The sequence below is a fragment of the Scyliorhinus canicula genome, chromosome 18, assembly GCF_902713615.1.
Source record: "Scyliorhinus canicula chromosome 18, sScyCan1.1, whole genome shotgun sequence".
Taxonomy (NCBI): domain Eukaryota; kingdom Metazoa; phylum Chordata; class Chondrichthyes; order Carcharhiniformes; family Scyliorhinidae; genus Scyliorhinus; species Scyliorhinus canicula.
The window spans coordinates 23502075-23528755 of record NC_052163.1 but is presented as its reverse complement, the minus strand read 5'-3'; the positions used below and the strand labels follow the sequence as shown (position 1 = coordinate 23528755).

Here is a 26681-nt window from a genome sequence, read left to right as displayed (position 1 = left end):
TATCTAACCCTCTGATCATTTTGTATGCCTCTATTAAGTCACCTCTTAACCTTCTTCTCTCTAACGAAAACAACCTCAAGTCCATCAGCCTTTCCTCATAAGATTTTCCCTCCATACCAGGCAACATCCTGGTAAATCTCCTCTGCACCCGTTCCAAAGCTTCCACGTCCTTCCTATAATGAGGCGACCAGAACTGTACGCAATACTCCAAATGCGGCCGTACTAGAGTTTTGTACAACTGCAACATGACCTCATGGCTCCGGAACTCAATCCCTCTACCAATAAAGGCCAAAACACCATAGGCCTTCTTCACAACCCTATCAACCTGGGTGGCAACTTTCAGGGATCTATGTACATAGACACCGAGATCCCTCTGCTCATCCACACTACCAAGAATTTTACCATTAGCCAAATATTCCGCATTTCTGTTATTCTTTCCAAAGTGAATCACCTCACACTTCTCCACATTAAACTCCATTTGCCACCTCTCAGCCCAGCTCTGCAGCTTATCTATGTCCCTCTGTAACCTGCAACATCCTTCCGCACTGTCTACAACTCCACCGACTTTAGTGTCGTCTGCAAATTTACTCACCCATCCTTCTGCGCCCTCCTCTAGGTCATTTATAAAAATGACAAACAGCAACGGCCCCAGAACAGATCCTTGTGGTATGCCACTCGTAACTGAACTCCATTCTGAACATTTCCCATCAACTACCACTCTCTGTCTTCTTTCAACTAGCCAATTTCTGATCCACATCTCTAAATCACCCTCAATCCCCAGCCTCCGTATTTTCTGCAATAGCCGACCGTGGGGAACCTTATCAAACGCTTTACTGAAATCCATATACACCACATCAACTGCTCTACCCTCGTCTACCTGTTCAGTCACCTTCTCAAAGAACTCGATAAGGTTTGTGAGGCATGACCTACCCTTCACAAAACCATGCTGACTGTCCCTGATCATATTATTCCTATCTAGATGATTATAAATCGTATCTTTTATAATCCTCTCCAAGACTTTACCCACCACAGACGTTAGGCTCACCGGCCTATAGTTACCGGGGTTATCTCTACTCCCCTTCTTGAACAAAGGGACCACATTTGCTATCCTCCCGTCCTCTGGCACTATTCCTGTAGCCAATGATGACCTAAAAATCAAAGCCAAAGGCTCAGCAATCTCTTCCCTGGCTTCCCAGAGAATCCTAGGATAAATCCCATCCGGCCCCGGGGACTTATCTATTTTCACCTTGTCCAGAATTGCCAACACTTCTTCCCTACGCACCTCAATGCCATCTATTCTAATAGCCTGGGTCTCAGCATTCTCCTCCACAATATTATCTTTTTCTTGAGTGAATACTGACGAAAAGTATTCATTTAGTATCTCGCTTATCTCCTCAGCCTCCACACACAACTTCCCACCACTGTCCTTGACTGGCCCTACTCTTACCCTAGTCATTCTTTTATTCCTGACATACCTATAGAAAGCTTTTGGGTTTTCCTTGATCCTACCTGCCAAAGACTTCTCATGTCCCCTCCTTGCTCGTCTCAGCTCTCTCTTAAGATCCTTCCTCGCTTCCTTGTAACTATCAAGCGCCCCAACTGAAACTTCACGCCTCATCTTCACATAGGCCTCCTTCTTCCTCTTAACAAGAGATTCCACTTCTTTGGTAAACCACGGTTCCCTCGCTCGACCCCTTCCTCCCTGCCTGACTGGTACGTACTTATCAAGAACATGCAATAGCTGTTCCTTGAACAAGCTCCACATATCCAGTGTGCCCAACCCTTGCAGCCTACTTCTCCAACCAACACATCCTAAGTCATGTCTAATGGCATCATAATTGCCCTTCCCCCAGCTATAACTCTTGCCCTGCGGGGTATACTTATCCCTTTCCATCACTAATATAAAGGTCACCGAATTGTGGTCACTGTTTCCAAAGTGCTCACCTACCTCCAGATCTAACACCTGGCCTGGTTCATTACCCAAAACCAAATCCAATGTGGCCTCGCCTCTTGTTGGCCTGTCAACATATTGTGTCAGGAAACCCTCCTGCACACATTGTACAAAGAATGACCCATCTAATGTACTCGAACTATATCTTTTCCAGTCAATATTTGGAAAGTTAAAGTCTCCCATAACAACTACCCTGTTACTTTCGCTCTTTTCCAGAATCATCTTCGCCATCCTTTCCTCTACATCCCTGGAACTATTAGGTGGCCTATAGAAAACTCCCAACAGGGTGACCTCTCCTTTCCTGTTTCTAACCTCAGCCCATACTACCTCAGAAGAAGAGTCCCCATCTAGCATCCTTTCCGCCACCGTAATACTGTCCTTGACTAGCAGCGCCACACCTCCCCCTCTTTTGCCCCCTTCTCTGAGCTTACTAAAACACCTAAACCCCGGAACCTGCAACAACCATTCCTGTCCCTGCTCTATCCATGTCTCTGAAATGGCCACAACATCGAAGTCCCAGGTACCAACCCATGCTGCCAGTTCCCCTACCTTATTTCGTATACTCCTGGCATTGAAGTAGACACACTTCAAACCACCTACCTGAACACTGGCACCCTCCTGCGAAGTCAAATCTGTGCTCCTGACCTCTATACTCTCAATCTCCCGTACCCCAAATCTACAATCCAGGTTCCCATGCCCCTGCTGAATTAGTTTAAACCCCCCCCAAAGAGCACTAACAAATCTCCCCCCCAGGATATTGGTGCCCCTCAGGTTCAGATGTAGACCATCCTGTCTGTAGAGGTCCCACCTTCCCCAGAAAGAGCCCCAGTTATCCAGAAATCTGAATCCCTCCCGCCTGCACCATCCCTGTAGCCACGTGTTTAATTGCTCTCTCTCCCTATTCCTCATCTCACTATCACGTGGCACGGGCAACAACCCAGAGATAACAACTCTGTTTGTTCTCGCTCTGAGCTTCCATCCTAGCTCCCTAAAGGCCTGCCTGACATCCTTGTCCCCTTTCCTACCTATGTCGTTAGTGCCAATGTGGACTACGACTTGGGGCTGCTCCCCCTCCCCCTTAAGGACCCGGAAAACACGATCCGAGACATCACGTACCCTTGCACCTGGGAGGCAACATACCAAACGTGAGTCTCTCTCGCTCCCACAAAATCTCCTATCTGTGCCCCTGACTATTGAGTCCCCAATTACTAATGTTCTACTCCTTTCCCCCCTTCCCTTCTGAGCAACAGGGACAGACTCCGTGCCAGAGGCCCGTACCCCACGGCTTACCCCTGGTAAGTCGTCCCCCCCACAAGTATCCAAAACGGTATACTTGTTACTCAGGGGAACGACCGCAGGGGGTCCCTGCACTGACTGCGTCTTCCCAGTCCCTCTTACAGTTACCCATCTATCTCCAGTCTTTGGTGTAACTACTTCCCTGAAGCTCCTATCTATGACCCCCTCTGCCTCCCGAATGATCCGAAGTTCATCCAGCTCAAGCTCCAGGTCCCTAACACGGTTTTTGAGGAGCTGGAGTTTGGTGCACTTCCCACAGATGAAATCAGCAAGGACGCTGACGGCGTCCCTCACCTCAAACATTCTGCAGGAGGAGCATTGTACTGCCTTCCCTGACATCACCTCTAGATTTTAAAAAAAAAATCAAGAAAAAGAAAAAGAAAGGAAGAGCTTACCTGATATTACCTCAAACCCTGCTCCCGCTGAAAGGTAAGCAAATTTAAAGGCACTCACTCACCTTCACGACAGGCCCCTGCTCCCGCTTCCCAACCACCGTGGGGTGGGGGGGTTGGTTAGAGGAGGAGGTAGGGTGGGAAACACTCACGAAGTGTTTCAGGTTTAACTGTCACTTGCCAACAGCCCCTCCACAAACCACCTTCAACTTAGGCTGACCGCACTGCACGTATGCAAATTTCCCCAGAACAGCTGATCAGTAGCTCTGCTCTGCTGCCCTCTGCTGGATGATTGCCTTCACTCAAACTCCTCGGGTCTCCTTCGCAGATTCACCTTCAACTTAGGCTGACCGCACTGCACGTATGCAAATTTCCCCAGAACAGCTGATCAGTAGCTCTGCTCTGCTGCCCTCTGCTGGATGATTGCCTTCACTCAAACTCCTCGGGTCTCCTTCGCAGATTCACCTTCAACTTAGGCTGACCGCACTGCACGTATGCAAATTTCCCCAGAACAGCTGATCAGTAGCTCTGCTGCCCTCTGCTGGATGATTGCCTTCACTCAAACTCCTCGGGTCTCCTTCGCAGATTCACCTTCAACTTAGGCTGACCGCACTGCACGTATGCAAATTTCCCCAGAACAGCTGATCAGTAGCTCTGCTCTGCTGCCCTCTGCTGGATGATTGCCTTCACTCAAACTCCTCGGGTCTCCTTCGCAGATTCACCTTCAAGTTAGGCTGACCGCACTGCACGTATGCAAATTTCCCCAGAACAGCTGATCAGTAGCTCTGCTGCCCTCTGCTGGATGATTGCCTTCACTCAAACTCCTCGGGTCTCCTTCGCAGATTCACCTTCAACTTAGGCTGACCGCACTGCACGTATGCAAATTTCCCCAGAACAGCTGATCAGTAGCTCTGCTCTGCTGCCCTCTGCTGGATGATTGCCTTCACTCAAACTCCTCGGGTCTCCTTCGCAGATTCACCTTCAACTTAGGCTGACCGCACTGCACGTATGCAAATTTCCCCAGAACAACTGATCAGTAGCTCTGCTCTGCTGCCCTCTGCTGGATGATTGCCTTCACTCAAACTCCTCGGGTCTCCTTCGCAGATTCACCTTCAACTTAGGCTGACCGCACTGCACGTATGCAAATTTCCCCAGAACAGCTGATCAGTAGCTCTGCTCTGCTGCCCTCTGCTGGATGATTGCCTTCACTCAAACTCCTCGGGTCTCCTTCGCAGATTCACCTTCAACTTAGGCTGACCGCACTGCACGTATGCAAATTTCCCCAGAACAGCTGATCAGTAGCTCTGCTCTGCTGCCCTCTGCTGGATGATTGCCTTCACTCAAACTCCTCGGGTCTCCTTCGCAGATTCACCTTCAACTTAGGCTGACCGCACTGCACGTATGCAAATTTCCCCAGAACAGCTGATCAGTAGCTCTGCTCTGCTGCCCTCTGCTGGATCTTATGGGACAGGGCCCGGTGTTACGATGATGGTGGATAAGAGAGGGGGAGGGGGGGGGGGGGGGAGACCCCAGATAGGATACTTATGTGGAACGTGAGGGGGTTCGTTGGCCCAGTCAAGGGATCAAGGATATTGCCGCATCTGAAAGGTTTGATGGCCGATGTGGCGATGCTGCAGGAGACTCACTTGAGGGTGAAGGACCAGGTGAGGCTTAGGAAGGGCCGGATCAGCCAGGTGTTTCATTCGGGATTTGATGGTAGGGTTCAAAGGGTAGCAAAGAGTTGTAAAAATGTTTAGAGAATTACCCTTTCAGTATAGGTATGCTGCAAAACATAGGTTAGCAAAAGAGCACGGTTCCAGATGGAGAAAGTGGTTGCAGACCAGGGAGGCAGATATCTGATAGCGACCGGGGCATTGGAGGGGCTGTTGGGGACTCTGGGTTCTGTGATAAGATTGGGAAAGTAATCGAGGAATATGTGGGGTTCAATTGTTCTGGGGAGGTTACTGGTTTTTGAAGCTCTAAAGGCGGTGGTGAGGGGGGAGGTGATCTCATTTAAGGCAAAGGTGGATAAGGAGAAGAGGGTGGAGCGCCAAAGGGTAATAGATGAGATGCTGGAGGTAGACAGGAATTCAAACAGCTCTGCTGATGGACAGATGGTGAAAAAATTAAAGGAGTTCAGTTTGCGCCTCTCCCCTCTCCATAACGTTATATTGAATTTTACTTGCCATTAGTCCACCCATTCTGCAAACCTGTTTTATGTCTTCCTGTATTCTGTAAGCAGTAATTTGCTTTTATCTTCTGTTCTTTTACATGTTTTGTTTGTTAACATTCTGATGCATTCGGTGCACAAACTGCCATGATTTATTTTTCACCTGTATTTTTTCTCCTTTATCATCCAGGGGCAGAAACTAAACACAGCTTCAAGACCATCTGTCTTTTTGTCATGGTTTCACAACATTTTGAAGCAGATGAGTGGGCTCTTGTTTCAGGAAATGAAGGAACTGGGCCCACTAGACTTTCATTTGTGGCTACACCAAGAATGTATGCAATTGCTGCTTTCAAGTATGGGGCCATTCTGCTTTCCGTCATTCTAGGCGCTGTGATTACTTACAATAATTGTTCTGCACCAGATTCTCTGGTAATATCTCGATCTATCAACCTGGGCGCAACTAAACTACGTCAATTGTGGCAATCTCCAAATTACAGGAACAGAACAGCAACCTCTGAAACACTGAGCAAGCTATCATTCAATAGGAGTTATCACAGTGCCTCTCAGTGTGATATTGATCCTAATGATAGGTTTGACTGTGGTTTTAATGAGCTGATTTATATGAAGAAATGTCAGGCTCGTGGCTGCTGCTGGAATCCAGAGGTCAATGCATTGTCCCCACTTTGTTTTTTACCATCAAACTACCCTTCTTACAACATGGATTACCTTACGCCAACCAGCACTGGTTTCACAGGTACTCTGAGCCGCACTGAGAAGACATTGTTCCTGAATGATATAATGACTCTTCAGTTGAATGTAATTTACGAGACAGCAGGCAGACTCCATTTCACCGTAAGTAGTGGCAAGTGAAAAGCTAATTTTAATGAAATCATGGAGGAAGCTGTCGATTGACGATGTGATAACAATACAGCCGTAGAATCATAGAAAAGTAACGGCACAGAACAAAACCATTCAATCCACCGGGTCTGCACCGGTTAAAAAATCGAGCCATCCATTCTAATCCCACTTTGCAAGTTCCAGCATTTCAGTTGTTGATCCTGGTACCTTTTTAAATTATAAAAACAGAAAATACTGGGAAAACACGGTAGGTCTGGCTGCATCTTGGGAGAGAGTACATACTACATAGAACATACAGTGCAGAAGGAGGCCATTCGGCCCCATCGAGTCTGCACCGACCCACTTAAGCCCTCACTTCCACCCTATCCCCGTAACCCAATAACCCCTCCTAAACTTTTTTGGTCACTTAAGGGTACTTTTATCATGGCCAATTCACCTAACCTTTTGGACTGTGGGAGGAAACCGGAGCACCCGGAGGAAACCTACGCAGACACGGAGAGAATGTGCAGACTCCGCACAGACAGTGACCCAGCAGGGAATCAAGCCTGGGACCCTGGCGCTGTGAAGCCACAGTGCTAATCACTTGTGCTACCGTGCAGCCTGAGTTACAGTTAACGTTTCAAGTCCACCCAGCCTTGACATGTTAATTCTATTTTCTCCCTCTACAGATGAGCCTACTTGTGACAATAATAAAGAGGATTAGATTATGCAGCTAGACCTGCTGGGTTTTTCCAGCATTTTCTCTTTTTTGTTTCCGATTCCAATATCCACCATGTTTTGCTTTTACCTTTTTAAATGAGTTGAGGGTTTCTGCTTCAACCACCAATCCAGGCAGTGAATTCCAGACACCTACCCACCCCGTCCATGAAAAGGTTTTCCTAACATTCCCAATAAGGGCAACACAATGGTTAGCACTGCAGCCTTTAAGCTCCAGGGACCCGGGTTCAATTCTGGTCTTGGGTCACTATCTGTGTGGAGTTTGTACGTTCTCCCTGTGTCTACGTGGGTTTCCTCTGGTGTCATGTGAGAGTGCCTTTAAGAATTAGATGTTTAAGAAATGTACCTTTAAGAAATGAAGCTGATCATATTACTAAAGTGATGTCACAGGGGAGCTGAGCTCACTTCTGCTTTTTGGGAGTTTTAGTTTCAGTTTGAAGAAACTTGGGTGTGGCTGTGAGCTGCACTGCTGTTGATCTCTGCCATGAAGGACTATCTCTTAATCCTTTGGTGAAATCGGAATTGTAAAAAGGTCTCAGTATTGAATATAAATCTAAAGTGCTTCTGTTTGAAGGATTTGTTAAGTCTTTTGGATGTGTAAAGGAACAGTTTGCAGGATTGGGTAGTGTTGTATTATTTTAAGGGTTATCTTTGAAGTAAGGGGTGTTAAGAGATCCAATGTTTATTTAAAAGGTTAATTTGAGTTAATGGAATAAATATTCTTTTGTTTTAAAAACCACTTGTCCATAATTGTAATACTACACCTGGGGAACAAGCCGTGTGCTTCAAAAGCAACAATCCATTAAAGGTGGGGTATGGTTGAACTCCATGATACATTTTGGGGTTCTGAAAACACCTCTCCCAGAACACTGGTTTCTTCCCACAGACCAAAGATGTGGAAGTTAGGTGGATTAACCATGCTAAATTGCCCCTTAGTGTCCAGGGAGGTGCAAGTTACGTGGATAGGGGGGCTGGGCATGAGTAGTAGTGCTTTTTCATAGGGCCGGTGCAGACCCAATGGTCCGGATAGCCTCCTGCAGTGTAGGGATTCTATGATAATATCCCATCTAAACCTTCTACCAGTCACCGGAAACCTGTACCCTCTGAGAATTAACCTCACTACTGGGAGAAACAAGCCTTCCCTGTCCACTCTATCCAGTCCCCTCATAATTTTGTACACCTTTATTAACCTTTGTAAATTTCCAGTTAATGTTGGCAGTATTTATATTTGACCAGTCTCTTGATATATTGAAGTAGTACAAATAAAGTGGATTCAGATTTTGTTAAAGTCAAAGGTATTTTTTAATATATCTTCTGGACCACCCAGTTTTCTGGTAGTCACTTTCCAGTTTTACATGACAAGGGCCCAGAATTATACCTTTCTGAGCATAGTATACTCAAGAGCCACCTTGATACAACTGGATTATTTGCATTTTCCTGGTCAGGAACTAAGCTGCTTAAATTTGTAGATTTATATAAGCAAATATCTTTCAAAAATCAGGTTTAGTTGCTATTCATCACATTGGGTGAGGAATGCCACTCATTGGATAAAATCTTGCTCAATAATATCTTTCTGATACTTTTATACTGTTTGCAAGAAGGTGAAACTTTTGGCATCATTTTGCGGACATATCTGTCACAACTTTTCAGCCATTATAATTAATAAACAGCAGAGTTAATTTTTACAGGCTCACGGTAGCATGGTGGTTAGCATCAATGCTTCACAGCTCCAGGGTCCCAGGTTCGATTCCCGGCTGGGTCACTGTCTGTGTGGAGTCTGCACGTCCTCCCCGTGTGTGCGTGGGTTTCCTCCGGGTGCTCCGGTTTCCTCCCACAGTCCAAAGATGTGCGGGTTAGGTGGATTGGCCATGCTAAATTGCCCGTAGTGTAAGGTTAATGGGGGGATTGTTGGGTTACGGGTATACGGGTTACGTGGGTTTAGGTAGGGTGATCATTGCTCGGCACAACATCGAGGGCCGAAGGGCCTGTTCTGTGCTGTACTGTTCTATGTTCTATGCTTGGAATTAGTTTGTTCTTTGAGATTTTGGAATCTGGACCTCTTGCACAGGAACGCTGGTCAACTGTATTTTACTCTAGATTCTTTTCCAAATTTCTCAAATTCGTTTGGTGTTATTTCACCTGCCTCATCTGTTCTCCATTCAAGATAGTTAACTCTCAGGCTTTATGGCTGTGACAATAAGCAGGCATATAGCCTTGAATGTTTACTCAATAAAGTTGCAGTAGTTTAATTTTATTCCTGTGCACCCACCCATTGTCACCCTTTTGCACATCTCTGAACACTGCTGTATTGTCTTTATCTAGATTTTAAAATGGTATAATTGATGGCTGCAATGATGTTCATGGGCCGGGATTCTCCGAAATCCCGGCCAAGTGTTGACGCAGGCGTAAACGGACCTCCTGGCCCAGCATTTCAGCGGTCTTCAGGGGGCTAGCACGTCGCTGGAGTGCTGCACGCTACTCCGGCACCGAAAGGCAGCCCTTCACGGCCATCTGCGCGCCGGCGCTGAGCAACATGTTGGAGACCTACAACGCGGAAAGAGGAAGGCCCCCTCCAGATCGCGTGCGCCTGCCGATCGGAAGCCCCCGATCGCGGGCCCGGAGTCAGATCACCCCCCTCCCCCCCCAAACCAGGACGTCCACTGCGGCCGCAGGTCCGAGCTCCTACCGGGTGGCTCCAGGTTGGAACCACACTGGCGGGACTCGGCGGGTTGCCCGCGGAGAATCGGCAACTGGCGCTGCGGCATCTGCGTGAGCGCGATTGGTGGCGATTCTCAGGTCGCCGGCGAATTGTGCCCCAGCGGCGTGGCGGGAATTTCCTGCATCCCCAGCGAATCTCCAACCTGGCACGGGCTCAGAGAATCCCGCCCATGCTCTTTTCTTGAGATTTGCTTTTATGTACTGCTCCCCAGTGTATAATTTACTGAAGTAGTAAATTCTTTAAAAACATTCTGGTGTCTGCACACCCACACGAGGGCACAAACTAGTTTCAAATTGTTCAGCTTTACTTTGAGACTAGCCAGGATCCTATTTAGCTATGTGTGTGAAGTGTGCATTGCTGATGGTTGCTTCTTTTGATTTGAGTAATATTCTCTCTCAAATAAAACTGATTGGTAATTTGCAGCCAATTGATTTTGTAAAACAATGCTTAGACATTCAATAAATATGCTGAAATGAATGGTTCACGGTGATTACTAAGTTTGAGTCCTTCCCCCTGAGCTAAGATTTTATTCTCCTTCAATATGCCCATGGCCTCCAATCCTTCATATTGTATAAATTTCAGCTTCTCCAAATGCTGTCGTTATCGTACCCCACACCATATCCAGCTCGCCCACCCTGTTGTGTCCAATTCATTCTCTGGCTGTACAAGCCCTCCCGAGAACGTTCCATTCTTCTAATTTTAGCCTCTTAATCATTTCCATTCTTCCCAGTATTGATGGACATGATTTTAGCAGTCTAGATCCCATATTCTCAAATTTTCTCACTAAAGATTTTCATCTCCCTATTTTTGAACACCATCCTTAAAACTCACTTTTTTGATCAAGCTTTTGGTCTCAATGCCTCTTTTCTCCACGTGCCCAATTTTTTTCTTTGCAAAGTACTTTGGGATGTTTTTCTACAGTAAAGGCACAAAATAACTGAACCAGGATTGAACCTGGGACCTTGGTGCTGTGAGGCAGCAATGCTAACCACTGTGCCACCATGCTGCCTGCCAATGCAAAAAATAAGGCGGAATCAGTTGCAACAATCTTCAGCCAGAAGGGCTAAGGGGATGATCTATCTTGGCCTCCTCCAGAAATCCCCAGCATCACAGATGCCAGTCTCCAGCCATTTCAGTTCACTCCACATGATATCAGGAAACGGCTCAAGGCACTGGATACTGCAAAGGCTGTGGGCTCTGAAATTCTGGCAATAGTACTGAAAGCTTGTGCTCCAGAACTTGCCGCACCTCTAGCCAAGCTGTTCCAATATAGCTACAACACTGGTATCTACCCGGCATTGTGGGAAATTGCCCAGGTATATCCTGCACACACAAAGCAGGACAAATCCAGCCTGGCCAATTACCATGCCATCAGTCTGCACTCGATCGTGAGTGAAATGACAGAAGGTGTCATGAACAGTGCTATCAAATGGTACATGCTTAGCAATAACTTGTTCACTGATGCTCAGTTTTAGTTCCACCAGGACCACTCAGCTTTTGACCTCATTACAGCCTTGGTTCAAACATGGATAAAAGAGCTAAGCTCCAAAGGTGAAATGAGAGCAATTGTCTTTGACATCTTGGCAGCATTTGTGGCGCCAAGGAGTCCTAGCAAAACTGAAGTCAATGGGAATCAGGGGAAAAACTGCCTGCTGGTTAGAGTCATACCTGGCACAAAGAAAGATAGTTGTGGTGTTTGGAAGTCAATCATCTCAGTTCTAGGACATCACTGCATGAGTACCTCAACATAGTGCCCTAGGCCCAACCATCAGCTACTTCATCAATGAATTTCCTTCAATCATAAGGTCATAAGTGTTCTCTTATTGCACAATTTTCAGCAGCGATTCCTCAGATACTGAAGCAGTCCATATTTAAATTTGCAAGACTTGGACAATATCGAGGCTTGGGCTGACAAGTGGCAAGTAATATTCGTGCACACAAATGCCAAGTATTGACCATCTCCAACAGGAAAGGATCAAACCACCATCCCTTGACAATCAATGGCATTACCATTGCTAAATTCCCCATTATCACATCCTGGGCTTTACCACTGACCAGAAACTGAACTGAACTAGCCATATAAATACTGTGGCTACAAAAGCAGATTAGTGGCTAGGAGACTTGTGGTGAGTAACTCGCCTCCTGACTCCCCAAAGCCTGTCTACCATCCACAAGTGTGATGGAATACCCCACATTTGCTTGGATGAGTGCAACTCCAGCAACATTGCAGAAGCTTGACACCATCCAGGACAAAGCAACCCACTTGATTAGCACCCCATTCACAAACATTCACTCCCTCCACCACCGACACACAGTGGTAGCAGTGTGTACCATCTACAAGATGCACTGTAGGAACTCACCAAGGCTCCTTCGACACCACCTCCCCGTCCCACGACCACTTTAATCTGGAAGGATAATTCTGGCATGCTCAATAAATTAATTTTCAATCATAATGTATTTTTGCTGCTTCCAAGATTCAACTGCTTATTCTTATATAGTTAAAACTTATCTATTAATAGGCATCAAAGAAATTCAAGCTTAATAATAATTACAGTAGATATGCTTAATGAACTTTTGTGACTGAAAGTTACATTTGGACGTGATCATTTTTTTCTACAGTATTGTAAACCTTATGTTTTTGGCTTGCAGCTTAAGGACCCAAGGAGCAAACGGTATGAGGTTCCTATTGATGTTCCTAAGGTCACTAAGAGAGCTTCAACCCAACTCTACACAGTGAAATTTTCATTCAGACCATTTGGTATAATTGTACAGAGGAAATCAAATGGCCTCGTTCTGTAAGTTTGATTAGCCTTGTTGTTTCATTTGATGTTATTTTTAACTTGGAGAATGTACCTCACTCGGAAAGTATATTAACAAAATGGTGAGTAAAAAGATCAGTATTGGCCCACTCATAATTTGAATTAAAAATGAAAATCCTAGGCAGCACGGTGGCGCACTGGTTAGCACTGCTGCCTGACGGCGCTGAGGACCCGAGTTCGATCCCGGCCCCGGGTCACTGTCCATTTGGAGTTTGCACATACTCCCTGTGTCTGCGTGGGTCTCACCTCCACAAACCCAAAGATGTGCAGGGTAGGTAGATTGGCCATGCTAAATTGCCCCTTAATTGTAAAAAAGAAGTGGGTTTCCTAAATTTATTAGAACAAATGAAAATCCTGAAAATACTTAGCAATTCAGGCATGCAGCATCTATGGAGAATAAAACAGAGTTAAATCTTCAGCATTGTTGGGGACAACTTGCGATGGACAATTCCCCTGCTCCATGGGATGCGCAGTGAATGTCTCCGAGAACGAATGTGCTCCAGAACTACTGCATCCTTAGCCCAATAGTTCAAATTGCCCAGTATGTTCTGCCACAAAAAGGACAAATCCAACCCAGCCAGATACAGCCCCATCAGTCTATTCTTTGTAAGTCAGTAAATTGATGGAAAGAGTCGTAGACAGTGCTACCAAGCAGCACTTGCTCAAACAAACAACCTGCTCACTGATCTTCAGTTTTAGCTCCGCCAGAGGCACTCCACTCCTGACCTCATTATCGTCTTAGTTCAAACATGGACATCAGTGGCCTTCCCTCCATCATGTGATCAGAAGTGGGGATGTTCACTGCTGATTGTGCAGTGTCCACCGCCATTCCTCAGATATCGAAGCAGTCGGTGCCTATTTTCAGCAAACCTGGACAACATGCAGGCTTAGGCTGGGAAGTGGCAATTAACATTTGCGCCACACAAAAGCCAGGAAATGACCATTTTCAACATGAGAGAATCCAACCACATCCCCTTGATTTGCAATGGTATTACCAACATCAAATCTCTGACAATCATCACCTTGGGTGTTGCAATACATCCACAGGATGAGTGCAGCTCCATCAACACTCAAGAAGCTCAACATCATTCAGAACAAAGCAGCCCCTTGACTGGTATCCCATCCACTATCTATAACATCCACCCCTCCACCACTGGCACACGGTGGGCATCAGCGTGTACCATAGAAACATAGAAGATTAGTGCAGGAGTAGGCCAATCGGCCCTTCGAGCCTGCACCACTATTCAATATAATCATGGCTGATCATGCAAATTCCCACCCCTGCTTTCTCAACATACCCCTTGATTCTTTTAGTGCAAGGGCCATGTCCAGCTCCTTCTTGAATTTATCCAACAAACTGGCCCCAATGACTTTCTGTGGTAGAGAATCCCACAAGTTCACAACTCTCTGAGAGAAGAAGTTCTTCCTCATCTTAGTCTTGAAAGGCTTACCCCTTATTCTTAGGAAGAAGTCAATAAATGGATGCCACCTTCGGGCGAACCTCTCAAAGCGAACTTGACTTTCTCTAGGCCAAATAAGCTCGCCATGTCCGATAGCCATACCTCAGCCCTCGGGAGGCTTTGAGTCCCTCCATGCTAACGGTATTCGTCGCCGGGCTGCCAGGGAAGCAAAGACCAGAACGTCGGCCTCTCTCTCTTCCTGGACTCGCGGGTCCTCCGAAACCCCGAAGATTGCCACCACTGGGCTCATTACCACCCCAGTTTTCAATACCCGGGGCATGACATCTGCGAATCCCTGCCAATACCCCCTGATTTAGGGCACGACGAGAACATGTGTACAAGGTTAGCCGGCCCTCCGGCGCACCCCCCCCCCCCCCCCCCCCCCCCCCCCCCCCCCCCCCGAGCTCCTCCTCCCACTTAAGCTTCAGGTCCTCGGTCTGCGTATCCTCAGCTCCCATTAGTTCTTTGTCGACGTCTGAAACTCTACCCTCTCCCACCTCTCCCCTTGAAACTACCCTGTCCTGCCTCCCCTTCAGCGGGAGACGTGGGAAGGACGGCACCAGTCTGCGTACAAAATCCTTCACCTGCAAGTATCTAAAGTCGTTCCCTCTCGCCAGCCCAAACTTCTCCTCTAGCGCCCTCATGCTCGGAAAGCTCCCTTCCAGAAACAGATCCCCCATCCTCACAATCCCTGCCCTCCTCCACAGTCGATACCCCCATCCATGTTCCCTGAGGCAAATCGGTGGTTGCCGCAGATTGGGGTCCACACCAATGCTCTTACCTCCCCTACAGCCTCCTCCACTGGCCCCAGGTCCGAAGAGCCGCCACCACTGTCGGGCTGGTGGAGTACCGTGCCGGCAGAAGCGGCAGAGGCGCCGTGACCAGGGCTGCTAAGCTAGTGCCCCTGCACGAAGCAGCCTCCATCCGCTCCCAAACCGACCACGCACCCACCATCCATTTCCTTATCATCGCTATGTTGGCCGCCCAGTAATAGTTGCTGAAGTTCGGCAACATCAGCCCCCCTTCTCCTCTGCTCCTTTCAAGCATCACCCTCTTCACCCGCGGGGACTTCCCTACCCATACAAATCCCAGAATAATTTTATTCAGCCTCTTAAAGAAGGACCGCGGGATAAAGATGGGGAGACACTGAAAAACAAACAAGAACCGTGGGAGAATCGTCATCTTAACAGTCTGCACCCTCCCCGCCAATGACAGCGGGAGCGCATCCCACCTCCGGATCTCCTCCCTCACTAGTTCCAGCAGTCGCAACAGGTTGCGCTTATGCAACCTGCCCTAGTCCCGTGCCACCTGAATCCCCAAATATTGGAAACTGTCCCCCACTAGCCTGAACGGCAACCCCTTCAGTCTACTCTCCTGCCCCCTCGCCTGAATTACCAACAACTCGCTCTTAGCCATGTTCAGTTTGTATCCCGAGAACAGGCCAAATTCCCTCAGGGTTGCCATAATACCGTCCATCCCCACCATTGGGTCCGATACATATAACAGCAGATCATCCGCGTATAACGAGACTCTCGCTCTCGGTGCAATTGCCAGCGGCTCTATTGCCAGCGCAAACAGCAGTGGGGAGAGAGGGCAGCCCTGTCTTGTCCCACGGTGCAGTCTAAAGTAGTCCGAAGTCATCCTGTTCGTCCTTACACTTGCCTCAGGGGCCTGATACAATAGCCTAACCCAGTCGATGAACCCCGCCCCGAACCCAACCGTCCTAGTACCTCCCACAAATAATCCCACTCGACCCGGTCAAGAGCCTTTTCAGCATCGATGGCTACCACTATCTCTACCTCCCTACTCTCCGGGGGCATCATAATCACGTTGAGCAGCCTTCTTATGTTGGCCACCAGCTGCCTCCCCTTTCCAAACCCGGTTTGGTCCTCCACAATTATATCCGGTACACAGTCCTCAATTCTGGTCGCCAAAATCTTGGTCAGTAACTTGACGTCTACGTTGATCAAGGAGATCAGCCTGTATGACCCACAGGCCTCCGGGTCCTTACCCCGAATTAGAATGAGCGAGATGGTGGCCTGCGACATCGTCGGGGATAAACTCCCTCTGTCACTTGCCTCGTTAAAGGCCCTGACCAGCACCGGCCCCACTATCCCAGCAAATGTTTTGTAAAACTCCACCGGATACCCATCCGGCCCCGGGGCTTTACCCGACTGCATGATCTACAGGCCCCCCAATACCTCTTCGATCCTGACCAGGGCCCCCAGTCTGTCCGCCAACCCCCTCCCCACTCTTGGGAAGGTCAGTCCGTCCAAGAATCGCCTCATTTCCCCCCCCCACTCCGGTCCCCTGGGTGGTTCCGAAGTGTACAGCTTCTTTAAAAAGTCCCTAAAGACCTTGTTCAGCCCTGCTGGATCACCCATTAGAGAACCTTCCCCATCCACTACCCTCCGTATTTCCCTAGCTGCTTCCCTCTTCCTCAGTTGCTGCGCAAGCATTCTACTGGCCTTCTCCCCATGCTCATGAATCGCGCCTTTTACCTTTCTAAGCTGCTCTACAGCCTTGCCTGTAGTCAGCACCCCAAACTCGGCCTACAGCCTCTGTCGTTTCCTGAGTAACTCCTGTCCGTCTGTAGAATTTCCTTAATCAGTCGGTCCGTCTCTGCCCTATCCGTCCTGTCCCTGTACGCCCGGAGTGAAATCAGCTCCCCTCTCACCATTGCCTTCAGTGCCTCCCAGAGCACCGCTGCCGAGACTTCTCCAGTATCGTTCACCTGCAGGTAATTCTGCATGCATTTCCTCAGCCTCTCACACACCGCCTTGTCCGCGAGTCGTCCAACTTCCAGCCTCCATGGTGGGCGCTGAAAGCTGTCCTTACAAAACTGCAGGTCTAACCAGTGCGGAGCATGGTCCGATATGACAATTGCCGAATATTCTGCCCCCACCATTCCGGCCAGCAGGTCCCTACACACCACAAAGTAGTCAATTCGGGAATACACCTTGTTGACGTGGGAGTAATACGAGAACTCCCTCGCCGTCGGCCAGCTAAATCTCCATGGATCTGCTCCCCCCATTTGCTCCATGAACCCTCCGTTCCTTTGCCATCGCTGGCAACCTGCCCGTTCTTTAACATGACCAGTCCAGGCTCGGGTCCAGGACTGTATTAAAGTCCCCGCCCATGATCAACTTACGCGAGTCCAAGTCGGGGATCTTCCCTAGTATCCTCCTAATAAAGTCCACATCGTCCCAATTAGGGGCATACACACTGACCAGGACTACACTCACCCCTTCAAGCTTATCCCTCACCATAACGAACCTGCCACCCCCATCCACGACTGTGCCCTCCACATCAATTGTACCCTTTTATTAATCAGGATCGCAACCCCCCACGTCTTAGAATCAAGCCCCGAATGACAGACCTGACTAACCCACCCCTTCCTTAACCTAACCTGATCTGCCACTTTCAAGGGGCGTCTCCTGCAACAAGACTATGTCCGCCTTCAGAACCCGCAGATGCACAAACACACGTGCCCTCACTGGCCCGTTTAACCCTCCAACATTCCAGATGATCAGCCTGGTTGGGGGGAACTTTGCCCGCCCCCCCTTTGCCGATCAGCCATCCCCTTTCCTTGGCCTACCCCGTGTGTCACGCTTCCTCTGGCCTGCCTCCTGGCCGGCTCCACCCATGACCTCCTCATTGTTACCATGCCCAGTTTCCATCCCCATCAGCAGAACAGCTCCCCCCCTCCTCCAGCATCACCATCCTATCACCTAACCCTTGTCCTAATCTAACTATATGGACACCCCCCACCTTGGCTTCCGTTGACTAGCTGCACTCAGCTAGCCTGGGGCTCCAGCCTCGGCACCAGCCGGTCTCCCATCCATTGTTCCCAGTCACCCCTCCCCCCGACCCCTCCACACCACTTCCCCAGATCAGCCCTACTTAAGCAAATACTCTATACAAGTCATAAACAACCCCCACAATAGCACAATTCAAGTTGAACAAGAAAAAAAAGAGATCAGAAATAACAAGCATTCTTCAGTCCGAGCCATGCAGACACAGAAAAAGATTGCACAAAGTTCCCCTGAAGCATCCATTTTAACCCAACCCTTTTAACTGTTTTCTTTATTAATTCCCCCCCAGCCAAACTCCAACTAAGCAAAGAGCCCAAAAAGGAAACATTCAGGAAAACCACACAAAAAGCACGCAAAAACAAGAAAATAAAAGATACATCCCAAAACGGGAGAGACACCACATATACTTAAAAACTCTAACATGAGTCCAAAAGTCCTCCGCTCAGGGCCAGCCCTTGCTTCTTAACGAAGTCCATCGCCTCTTCGGATTCCTCAAAATAGTGGTGCTGACCCTTATACGTAACCCACAGTCGCGCTGGAAAAAGCAGCCCGAATTTCACCTTGTTTTTATACAGTATCTCCTTCACCTGCCTGTAGCCTCCCCTCCTCCAGGCCACCTCCCCGCTCAAATCTTGGTACACGCGCAGGGTGGTATTGTCCCAAATACAGCTTTGTGTTCTCTTTGCCCATTGCAGCACCCGTTCCTTGTCCAGGTATCTGTGAAAGCGTACCACCATCGCTCGTGGGGGACCCCCTTGTCGTGGCTGCCTCACCTGCACTCTGTGTGCCCTGTCCACCACCGGCAGTCGCGGGAACACCTCGTTCCCCAGCAACTTCTGAAACATACCCTCCACAAATGCGGCAGCGTCTAGCCCCTCTGCCCCCTCTGGGAGGCCCACAATTCTCACGTTCTGCCGGCGAGATCTATTGTCCAGGTCTGCCAGCCTTTCCAGAAGTACTTTTTGCTGGTCCCTCAGCCTCCGAATCTCCACATCCGCTGCCGTTTGAAAGTCAGTCTGCTTCTCCACTGACTTCTCCAACTGCTGGAGCTTCTCAGCCTGATCATCCAGCCTTTTTCGCATCCGATCAATCGACTTCTGAAGCAGCTCCAAGTTGTCACGCTTCAAAGCCAAAAAACCCTCCTGCATAGTCTGCAGCATCTGCTCCATTGTGGGCTGGGCTGTCGGCTCCTTGCTGTGTCTCTCTCACAGCCTCCACTGTGCCCTTAGTCGACCACTTCTTCTGCTGTTTACAGTCCCTCTAGCTTCTTAGGTCCATACAATTTTGTATGGGTCCTATGCCCGATTACTATTGCTTTCCAGTTTTGCGCTCAAAAGCGCACAAAAGCCAGGGGAAAAAGTCCATAAGTCCGACCGAAACGGGAGCCACCAAATGTGCGACCTACTCCCTCATAGCCACCACCGGAAGTCCCAACAGGTTTGTTTTGAATCACTAGCTTTCGGAGCACAGCTCCTTCCTCAGGAGCCTGAGTCTCAGACCTGAGGAAGGAACAGTCCACATCATGGCCCTTATTCTTAGGCTATGACCCCTAATTCTGCACGTCCCCAACATCGGGAACATTCTTCCGGCATCTAGCCTGTCTAGCCCCATCAGGATTTTATATGTTTCTCTGAGATCCCATCTACAAGATGCACTGCAGGAACTTACGAATTCTCCTTAAATAGCACCTTCCCATCTGACAACCACCACTGTCAAGAAGGACAAGGACAGCAGACACATAGGAACACCAGCACCTGCAAATTCCCCTCCAACTAACTCACCACCCTGACTTGGAAATATGTCACTAATCCTTCACTATCATTGGGTCAAAATCCTGGAACTCCCTCCCAAATAGCACTGTAGGTGTACCTACACCACATGGACTCACCATCACAGAATTTTACAGCGCAGAAGGAGGCCATTAGGAGGCATCTGCAATGGCTCTCCAAACGAGCATCCTGTCTTAGTGCCACTCCCCTGCCTTCTCCTTGTACACTCGCACATTGTTTCTATTCAAATAATTATCTGATGCCCTCTTGAACGCCTCGATTGATCCTGTGCCCACCACACATGCAGGCAGTGCATTCCTGATCTAAACCACTTGTGTGAAAAAGTTTTTGCTCATATCACAGTTGGGCAGCACGGTAGCATTGTGGATAGCACAATCGCTTCACAGCTCCAGGGTCCCAGGTTCGATTCCGGCTTGGGTCACTGTCTGTGCGGAGTCTGCACATCCTTCCCGTGTGTGCGTGGGTTTCCTCCGGGTGCTCCGGTTTCCTCCCACAGTCCAAAGATGTGTAAGTTAGGTGGATTGGACATGATAAATTGGCCTTAGTGTCCAAAATTGCCCTTAGTGTTGGGTGGGGTTACTGGGTTATGGGGATAGGGTGGAGGTGTTAAGCTTGGGTAGGGTGCTCTTTCCAGGAGCCGGTGCAGACTCGATGGGCCGAATGGCCTCCTTCTGCACTGCACATTCTATGATCTAATCACTTTAAATCTATGCCCGTTCGTTCTTGATCCTTTTATGAGTGGAAACGGTATCTTCCTATTCACTGTGCCCAGCCCCCTTATGATTTTGAACATCTTTATTAAATCTCCTCTTTCTCTACCGAGAACAGTCCCAACCTCTCCAATCTATCCTCATAACTGAAGTTTCCCATCCCTGGAACTATTCTTGTAAATCTTCTCAAAGGCAATCCGAGATGGGAAATAAAAATACTGGCCCAGCGAGCAATGCCCACATTCCATAAAGTATTAAAAAGCTTAAATTAGAGTCAGTCTTCAAACAGTTCCATGGGACTTAACTGGGAAGTTACCCTGGAAATGTTAGATTAAAAGCTAGTCTAACATCTGGGTAACTACATAACCAACCACCCCTCGACCACTGACTACTTCACTACTCCCCCAACCAAACTTCATAACCTGACTACTGCTCCAATGAGACCCAACCATCCCCAACCCAACTATCCACCAAAGACCTAACTGCCCTCCTGACTACCCTCACCGACCTGACTACTCATGACCACCTGACAGCCCCCCTTGACCTAATACAACTTTTATTTTTATTCATTCAGGGGATGTGGGCATTGCCGTCTGACCCAGTATTTGTTGCCCATCTCCCTAATTGCCCTTCAATGGGCAGTTAGAGTCATCCACATTTTTAAAAAAATTTAGAGTACCCAATTATTTTTTGCCAATTAAGGGGCAATTTAGCATGGTCAATCCACCCTAACCAGGGTTGTGGGGGTGAAACCCACGCAGACACGGCGAGAATGTGCAAACTCCACAAGGACAGTGCCAGGATTCGAACCCGGGTCCTCAGCGGCGTAATCCCCAGTGCTAACCACTGCACCACCGTGCTGCCCTTTCTGTGGCTCACATGTAGGCCAGACCAGGTAAGAATAGCAAATGTCCTTCCCTAAAGGATATTAGTGAACCAAATGGGTTTTTACAACAGTCGACAATGGTTTCATGGTCATCCTTAGACATTTACCTCCAGATTTTTACTGAATTCAAATCCTGTTATCTGCCATTATGGGATTTGAACCTGGGTCCCCAGAGCTTTTACCCTGGGTCTCTGGATTACTAGTGCAGTGACAATACCACTACACCACTGCCTCCCATCCTACCAGACTACCCACCAGCCTGACTGCGCTCATCCACTTCACCTACCCAGCTCATCTACCTACACACATACCCATCTCACCCACCTTTCTGCCTCACCACCTACCCACCTCGCACATCTACTCCCCTACCCACTTAACCTACCTCACTCACCTATTCATTTACTCAACCATTCACTAATTTATTCACAAACATTAATTCACTAGCATTCAAACCTCACTGTTAAACTTTCCATGTGGTAGCTCAGCCACACAGAGAGAGCGTAACCTGTCTTTCTCCGACTCTACTCCACTCCGGTGGAGTTCCCTGATGGTTGCTGCACTGCACTGCGCATTTCTGGGGAAGCTCAGCTTGGAAGACCCGGTTGAAAGTCATGGCAATAGGAAGCCAGGAATTTTTGATTGCAGTGACAATCCGACGATCATTGTCACTGCTCAGAAGGTCCAGGCCAATTTTTCAAGCCGATGGCTTTTCATCAGAACTGGAAAAAAATTAGGGATGTAATAGGTTTTAACCAAATACAGAGTATAGGAGAAAAGAATAAAGTAAAATATCTGTGTTTGGGTGGAAGTGATTAAACAACAAAAGTGTTGGTGGTGCAAGACAACAGGTTATGGTTGTGGTTTCAGCCTGGAGAAAAACATGGGCCTAGAAGGGGTGTATATGGTAAACGCAGAAGCATTAACAATTGTTGCTGTCGGAAAAAATGGAATGAACAATTATGATCTGAAATTGTTGAGTTCACTGGTTTTGCAAGACTGTGAAGAGCCTAACTGAAAGATGAGATGCTTTTATTTAAGGTTTAGTCAATCTTATTAGAGCAGTGAAGGGGACCGAAGACAGAGCAATCAAAGTGGAGTTGGACAGAAAATTAAAATGCCATGTGTGTGAACTGAATGGAATTGTTCCGCAATGCGGTCATGTATTCTGTGTCTTCCCTTCCCAATGTAGAGGACACCACATTGTGAGCAGTGAATGCAGCATACCAAGTTGAAAGCAAGACAAGGTAATCTCTTTCCCCGGGGAGGAGCGTTTAAGGCCCTGGGCAAGGTTATGGTAGCAGTTAAAAAGACACCTGTTGTATCTCCTATGCTCAAAGGAAAGAATTGGGGGTGTTGGGATGATGGAAGAGTGGACTAGGGTGTCAGGTAATGCTGAAAGGGGAGGAGTAGATGGGTTTGGTGGTTGCATTTTGCTGCAGGTGGTAGAGGATTATCTGTTGAATGTGGAGGTTGGTGGGAGGGTAGAAAGTAAAGACAAGAGGAACTCGATTACGGGTCCAAAAGGGAGAGGAAAGGGTGAGACCAAGAATGCAAGAAACAGGCTGGACAGGGTTAAGGGCCCCATTGTCCTTGGTGAAAGGGAATTGTCCACTGAGGAAAAGAAAATATCAGGACTGCTATAGAAGATGGCATAAACAGAACAGATGCAACAGAGAAACTGCCTTTATATCAGGAGCTTCTGGCTCAGGCAGCAGTGCTATCTACTGATCCACAAGACCTCCTTGTTGATGAATGACAGTAAGGAAACACCTGGACAATGTTGTGCATTTTCATGTTGATCCCAATTTTGTAGCTGCATTGGAATAGCTTGACTAGAGGCTCATTACCCTTCAGCATTGCAGCCAAGATTAAGAACATCAGAATACAAATAGGAGCAGGAATAGACCATTGAGTCTGCTTTGCCATTCAATAGGCTCTTGGGTGATCTTGATCCTCAACTCCACTTTTCTGTCCACTCCCCATATCCTTTGATTCCCTGAAGACCAAAAACCTGTCTATCCCAGCCTTAAATGTATTCAATGATGGAGCATCCATAATCCTCTGGGGTAGAGAATTCTAAAGACTCATCTCCCTTTGAGTGAACTAATTTCACTTAAGCTGAGTCCTAAATGATTGACCCCTTATCATGAGATCGTGCCTACATATTTTAGATTCCCCAACCAGTGGAAACAATCTCACAGTGTCGAGCCTATCAAGCCCTGTAATGTTCTTGTCGGATGGCCTGATTTATTTTACAAGAGCCCTTGTAGTAAAGCTATAAACGATTTATTAAAAACATTCTCCCCGTGTCTGCGTGGGTTTCACCCCCACAACCCAAAAATGTGCAGTTTAGGTGGGTTGGCCACGCTAAATGCCCCTCAATTGGAAAAATAAATAATTGGGTCCTCTAAATTTAAAAAAAAATAAACAATTTATTAACAGTATCTGTGGGTCAAATATATACAAAACAACAGATGAATAACAGTATTAACATGCACAAGCAACTTCTCTCTTCCAGCCCCCTAGTCCGTCTGAGGCCATCTGACTCTAACATTCACTTATATACTAACGAGACCCCTAGTGGTCAGTCGATGTATTACAACACAACCATGATGTCACTGCAAGCCCTTCATAATTTTGTCAGTTTCAATGAAATTGCCTCTCATTCTTTTAAAGTTTTAAATATATAAACCCAATTTATCAGCCTCTCATCATTGGACAACCCCCTCATATCAGAGACCAATTTCGTGAAACTTCACTGTACCCCCTCCAATGCAAGTGTATATTTTCTCAAATGTGGAGATCAATATTCCACAGTATTTCAGGTGTGGTCTCACTAAATTCTTGTACAATTGAAGCAAAACATCCTTATTCTTATACTCCAATCTCCTTGCAGTAAAGACCAACATGCCATTTGCCTTCTTAATTGCTTGATGCATTTCAGTGCTAACTTTTTCCATTCCTTGTACACACACACATACACACACACACCCTCTTCTTGAGGCCTATAGCTTTTGCTGTCTAGTGCAATATTTTTCAAACTATTTTGCCTGGGGCCCATTTTTACCACCTGGCCATCCTTCAGGACCCACGTCGGCTGACCTTTGCGATCCAAGCCGACCGGCCTTTGCAATCCAAGCCGGCCGACCTTTGCGATCCAAGCCGGCCAACCTTTGCGATCCACACCGGCCACCCTTCATGACCCACGCTGCCCGAACTTCACGACCCACCATTTTGACTTACCTTTAATGTGACGGCTTGAGCCTGCTTGGTCCTCACGATCTCACCTGCTTTGTCATTCAATGTTACATGTCTGCTAAGGGCTTCAGTTAATGATTTAAGATCTCACTGCATCCGTTGAAAAAAATCAAGAGGTTTGACCTCGAGCTTGCCATGCATAGTCTTGAAATGCCTTGGCAGTTTTGAGGGTTTTAATCTTTCATTTGCCTACATATAACACACACAAACCTTACATTCTGATTTGCAGTAGCACAATTAATAAACCCATGCCTCAAGAAGTCATCTTTAAACTACTTTGTTCCTGTTTTCAGCTTCTTCTTCATGGGTTGTTCACCAGAGCTCACACCAGCACTGCTGACAGCTACAAAATGGAGGAAGCTCTCTCACGCCCAGTGTACATGACGTCAGTGTACGGGCGAGTGACTTCTCTGCTGCTGCTTCTGGACAGAAGACTCTATCGATTTAAAAAAAATAAAGAATCTGGTCCTAGGTCAACGTGCTGATTTCAGGAGGAGATATCCTGTGTCGCTGGGCTCCTGGCCTGCGCAGTGCTGCGGGGGCATATGTGTGCGGGATGGCCGGCATTCATAAAGCCGGTCGTGATGCTTGGGTACTTCTTCCTGCAATCGGGAACGCTGTGATCAATGGCACCGTGACACTCCCGACACACGCCCGCGACCCACCCGCATGTCACGACCCTAGCTTTGAAAATGACTGGTCTTGTGCACTTAGTAATTTCTTATCATGTGGAATAAATGGCTGAAGACATGCTTGCTGGTCCACAAGAGGGCAGTTAAGAGTCAGATGTAAGGATGGCAGGTTTCTTTCCTGAAGGATGTTGGTGAACCAGTTAATTTTTATGCAACTTCATTAATACTTGGTCTTAATTTCAGATTTTATTTATTTTAACTCAGTTCAAATTTTTGAATTCACATTCTCTATTATGAATCCAACACTAGTGCAAGGTAGACCATAAATAAACTTTCAAAATCCATTCGAACTTGGTTGGCTAGGTATTTAAATGGAGGAAAGGGAGCATTACAGTTTTTATAATGTGCAAGTAATTAGGACTTCCGGTTGAGGTGATGCGGAGCTAAGCCGCACGTTCGGAGGCTCCCGCTATTTTCGGACTTTTGGGCTCTTTTGAGGGCCCGTAACGGCACTGGTCGGACTTTTCCCGGTGTGGGAAGACATCAGCTGCGCCTCTCTGCTGGTGGATGGACTGGACCAGGAGCGGGGCGGTCAGAAAATCGGCTTTGGAGCAGAGAAAGGTGTGAGGGAGGAAAACCGAGATGGAGGCGGGCGGGGAATCGGCAGCGTGGGCGCAGGAGGCAGCAGGAGCTGCTCCATCGATGCTTCAGGGAGCTGAAAGCTGAGCTGCTGGAACCGCTAAAGGCCTCACTTGACAAGCTCACGGCGACTCAGACGGCCCAGGGGGCAGTGATCCGCGAGGTCCGGCAAAAGGCCTCGGAGAATGAGGACGAAATCCTAGGCCTGGCAGTGAAGGTGGAGTCGCACAAGGCGCTCCACAAAAAATGGCAGGCGAGGCTGGAGGAAATAGAGAACCGTTTGCGGCGGATAATTTGCAGATCCTGGGCCTCCTGGAGGGACTGGAGGGATCGGACTTGGGGGCCTACGTGGTCACGATGCTGAACTCGCTAATGGGAGCTGGGTCCTTCCAAGGGCCCTTGGAGCTGGAGGGGGCCCATTGAGTGTTGGTGAGAAGGCCCAAGCCGAACGAGCCGCCAAGGGCGGTGCTGGTGCGGTTTCACCGCTTCGTCGACCGAGAATGTGTGCTGAGGTGGGCTAAGAAGGAGAAGGGAGAATGCAGAGGTCCGAATTTACAAGACTGAAGTGC

The 26681-nt window shown here is 47.9% G+C and overlaps 1 protein-coding gene across 3 annotated transcripts in view; it reads left to right on the top strand.

The window, feature by feature from the left end:
• Positions 1-26681, top strand: part of gaa (alpha glucosidase) — a 79055-nt gene that overhangs the window by 4764 nt on the left and 47610 nt on the right. For 2 of the 3 annotated variants that reach the window (XM_038777203.1, XM_038777201.1), the window contains exons 2-3: positions 6000-6661; positions 12753-12898. In XM_038777203.1, coding sequence (XP_038633131.1) covers positions 6044-6661; positions 12753-12898 — 764 coding nt within the window. In that variant the 5' untranslated portion in view covers positions 6000-6043. Of the gene's footprint in view, positions 1-3615; positions 3677-5999; positions 6662-12752; positions 12899-26681 lie in introns of those variants that run through there. The other variant, XM_038777202.1, reaches the window with a different exon arrangement.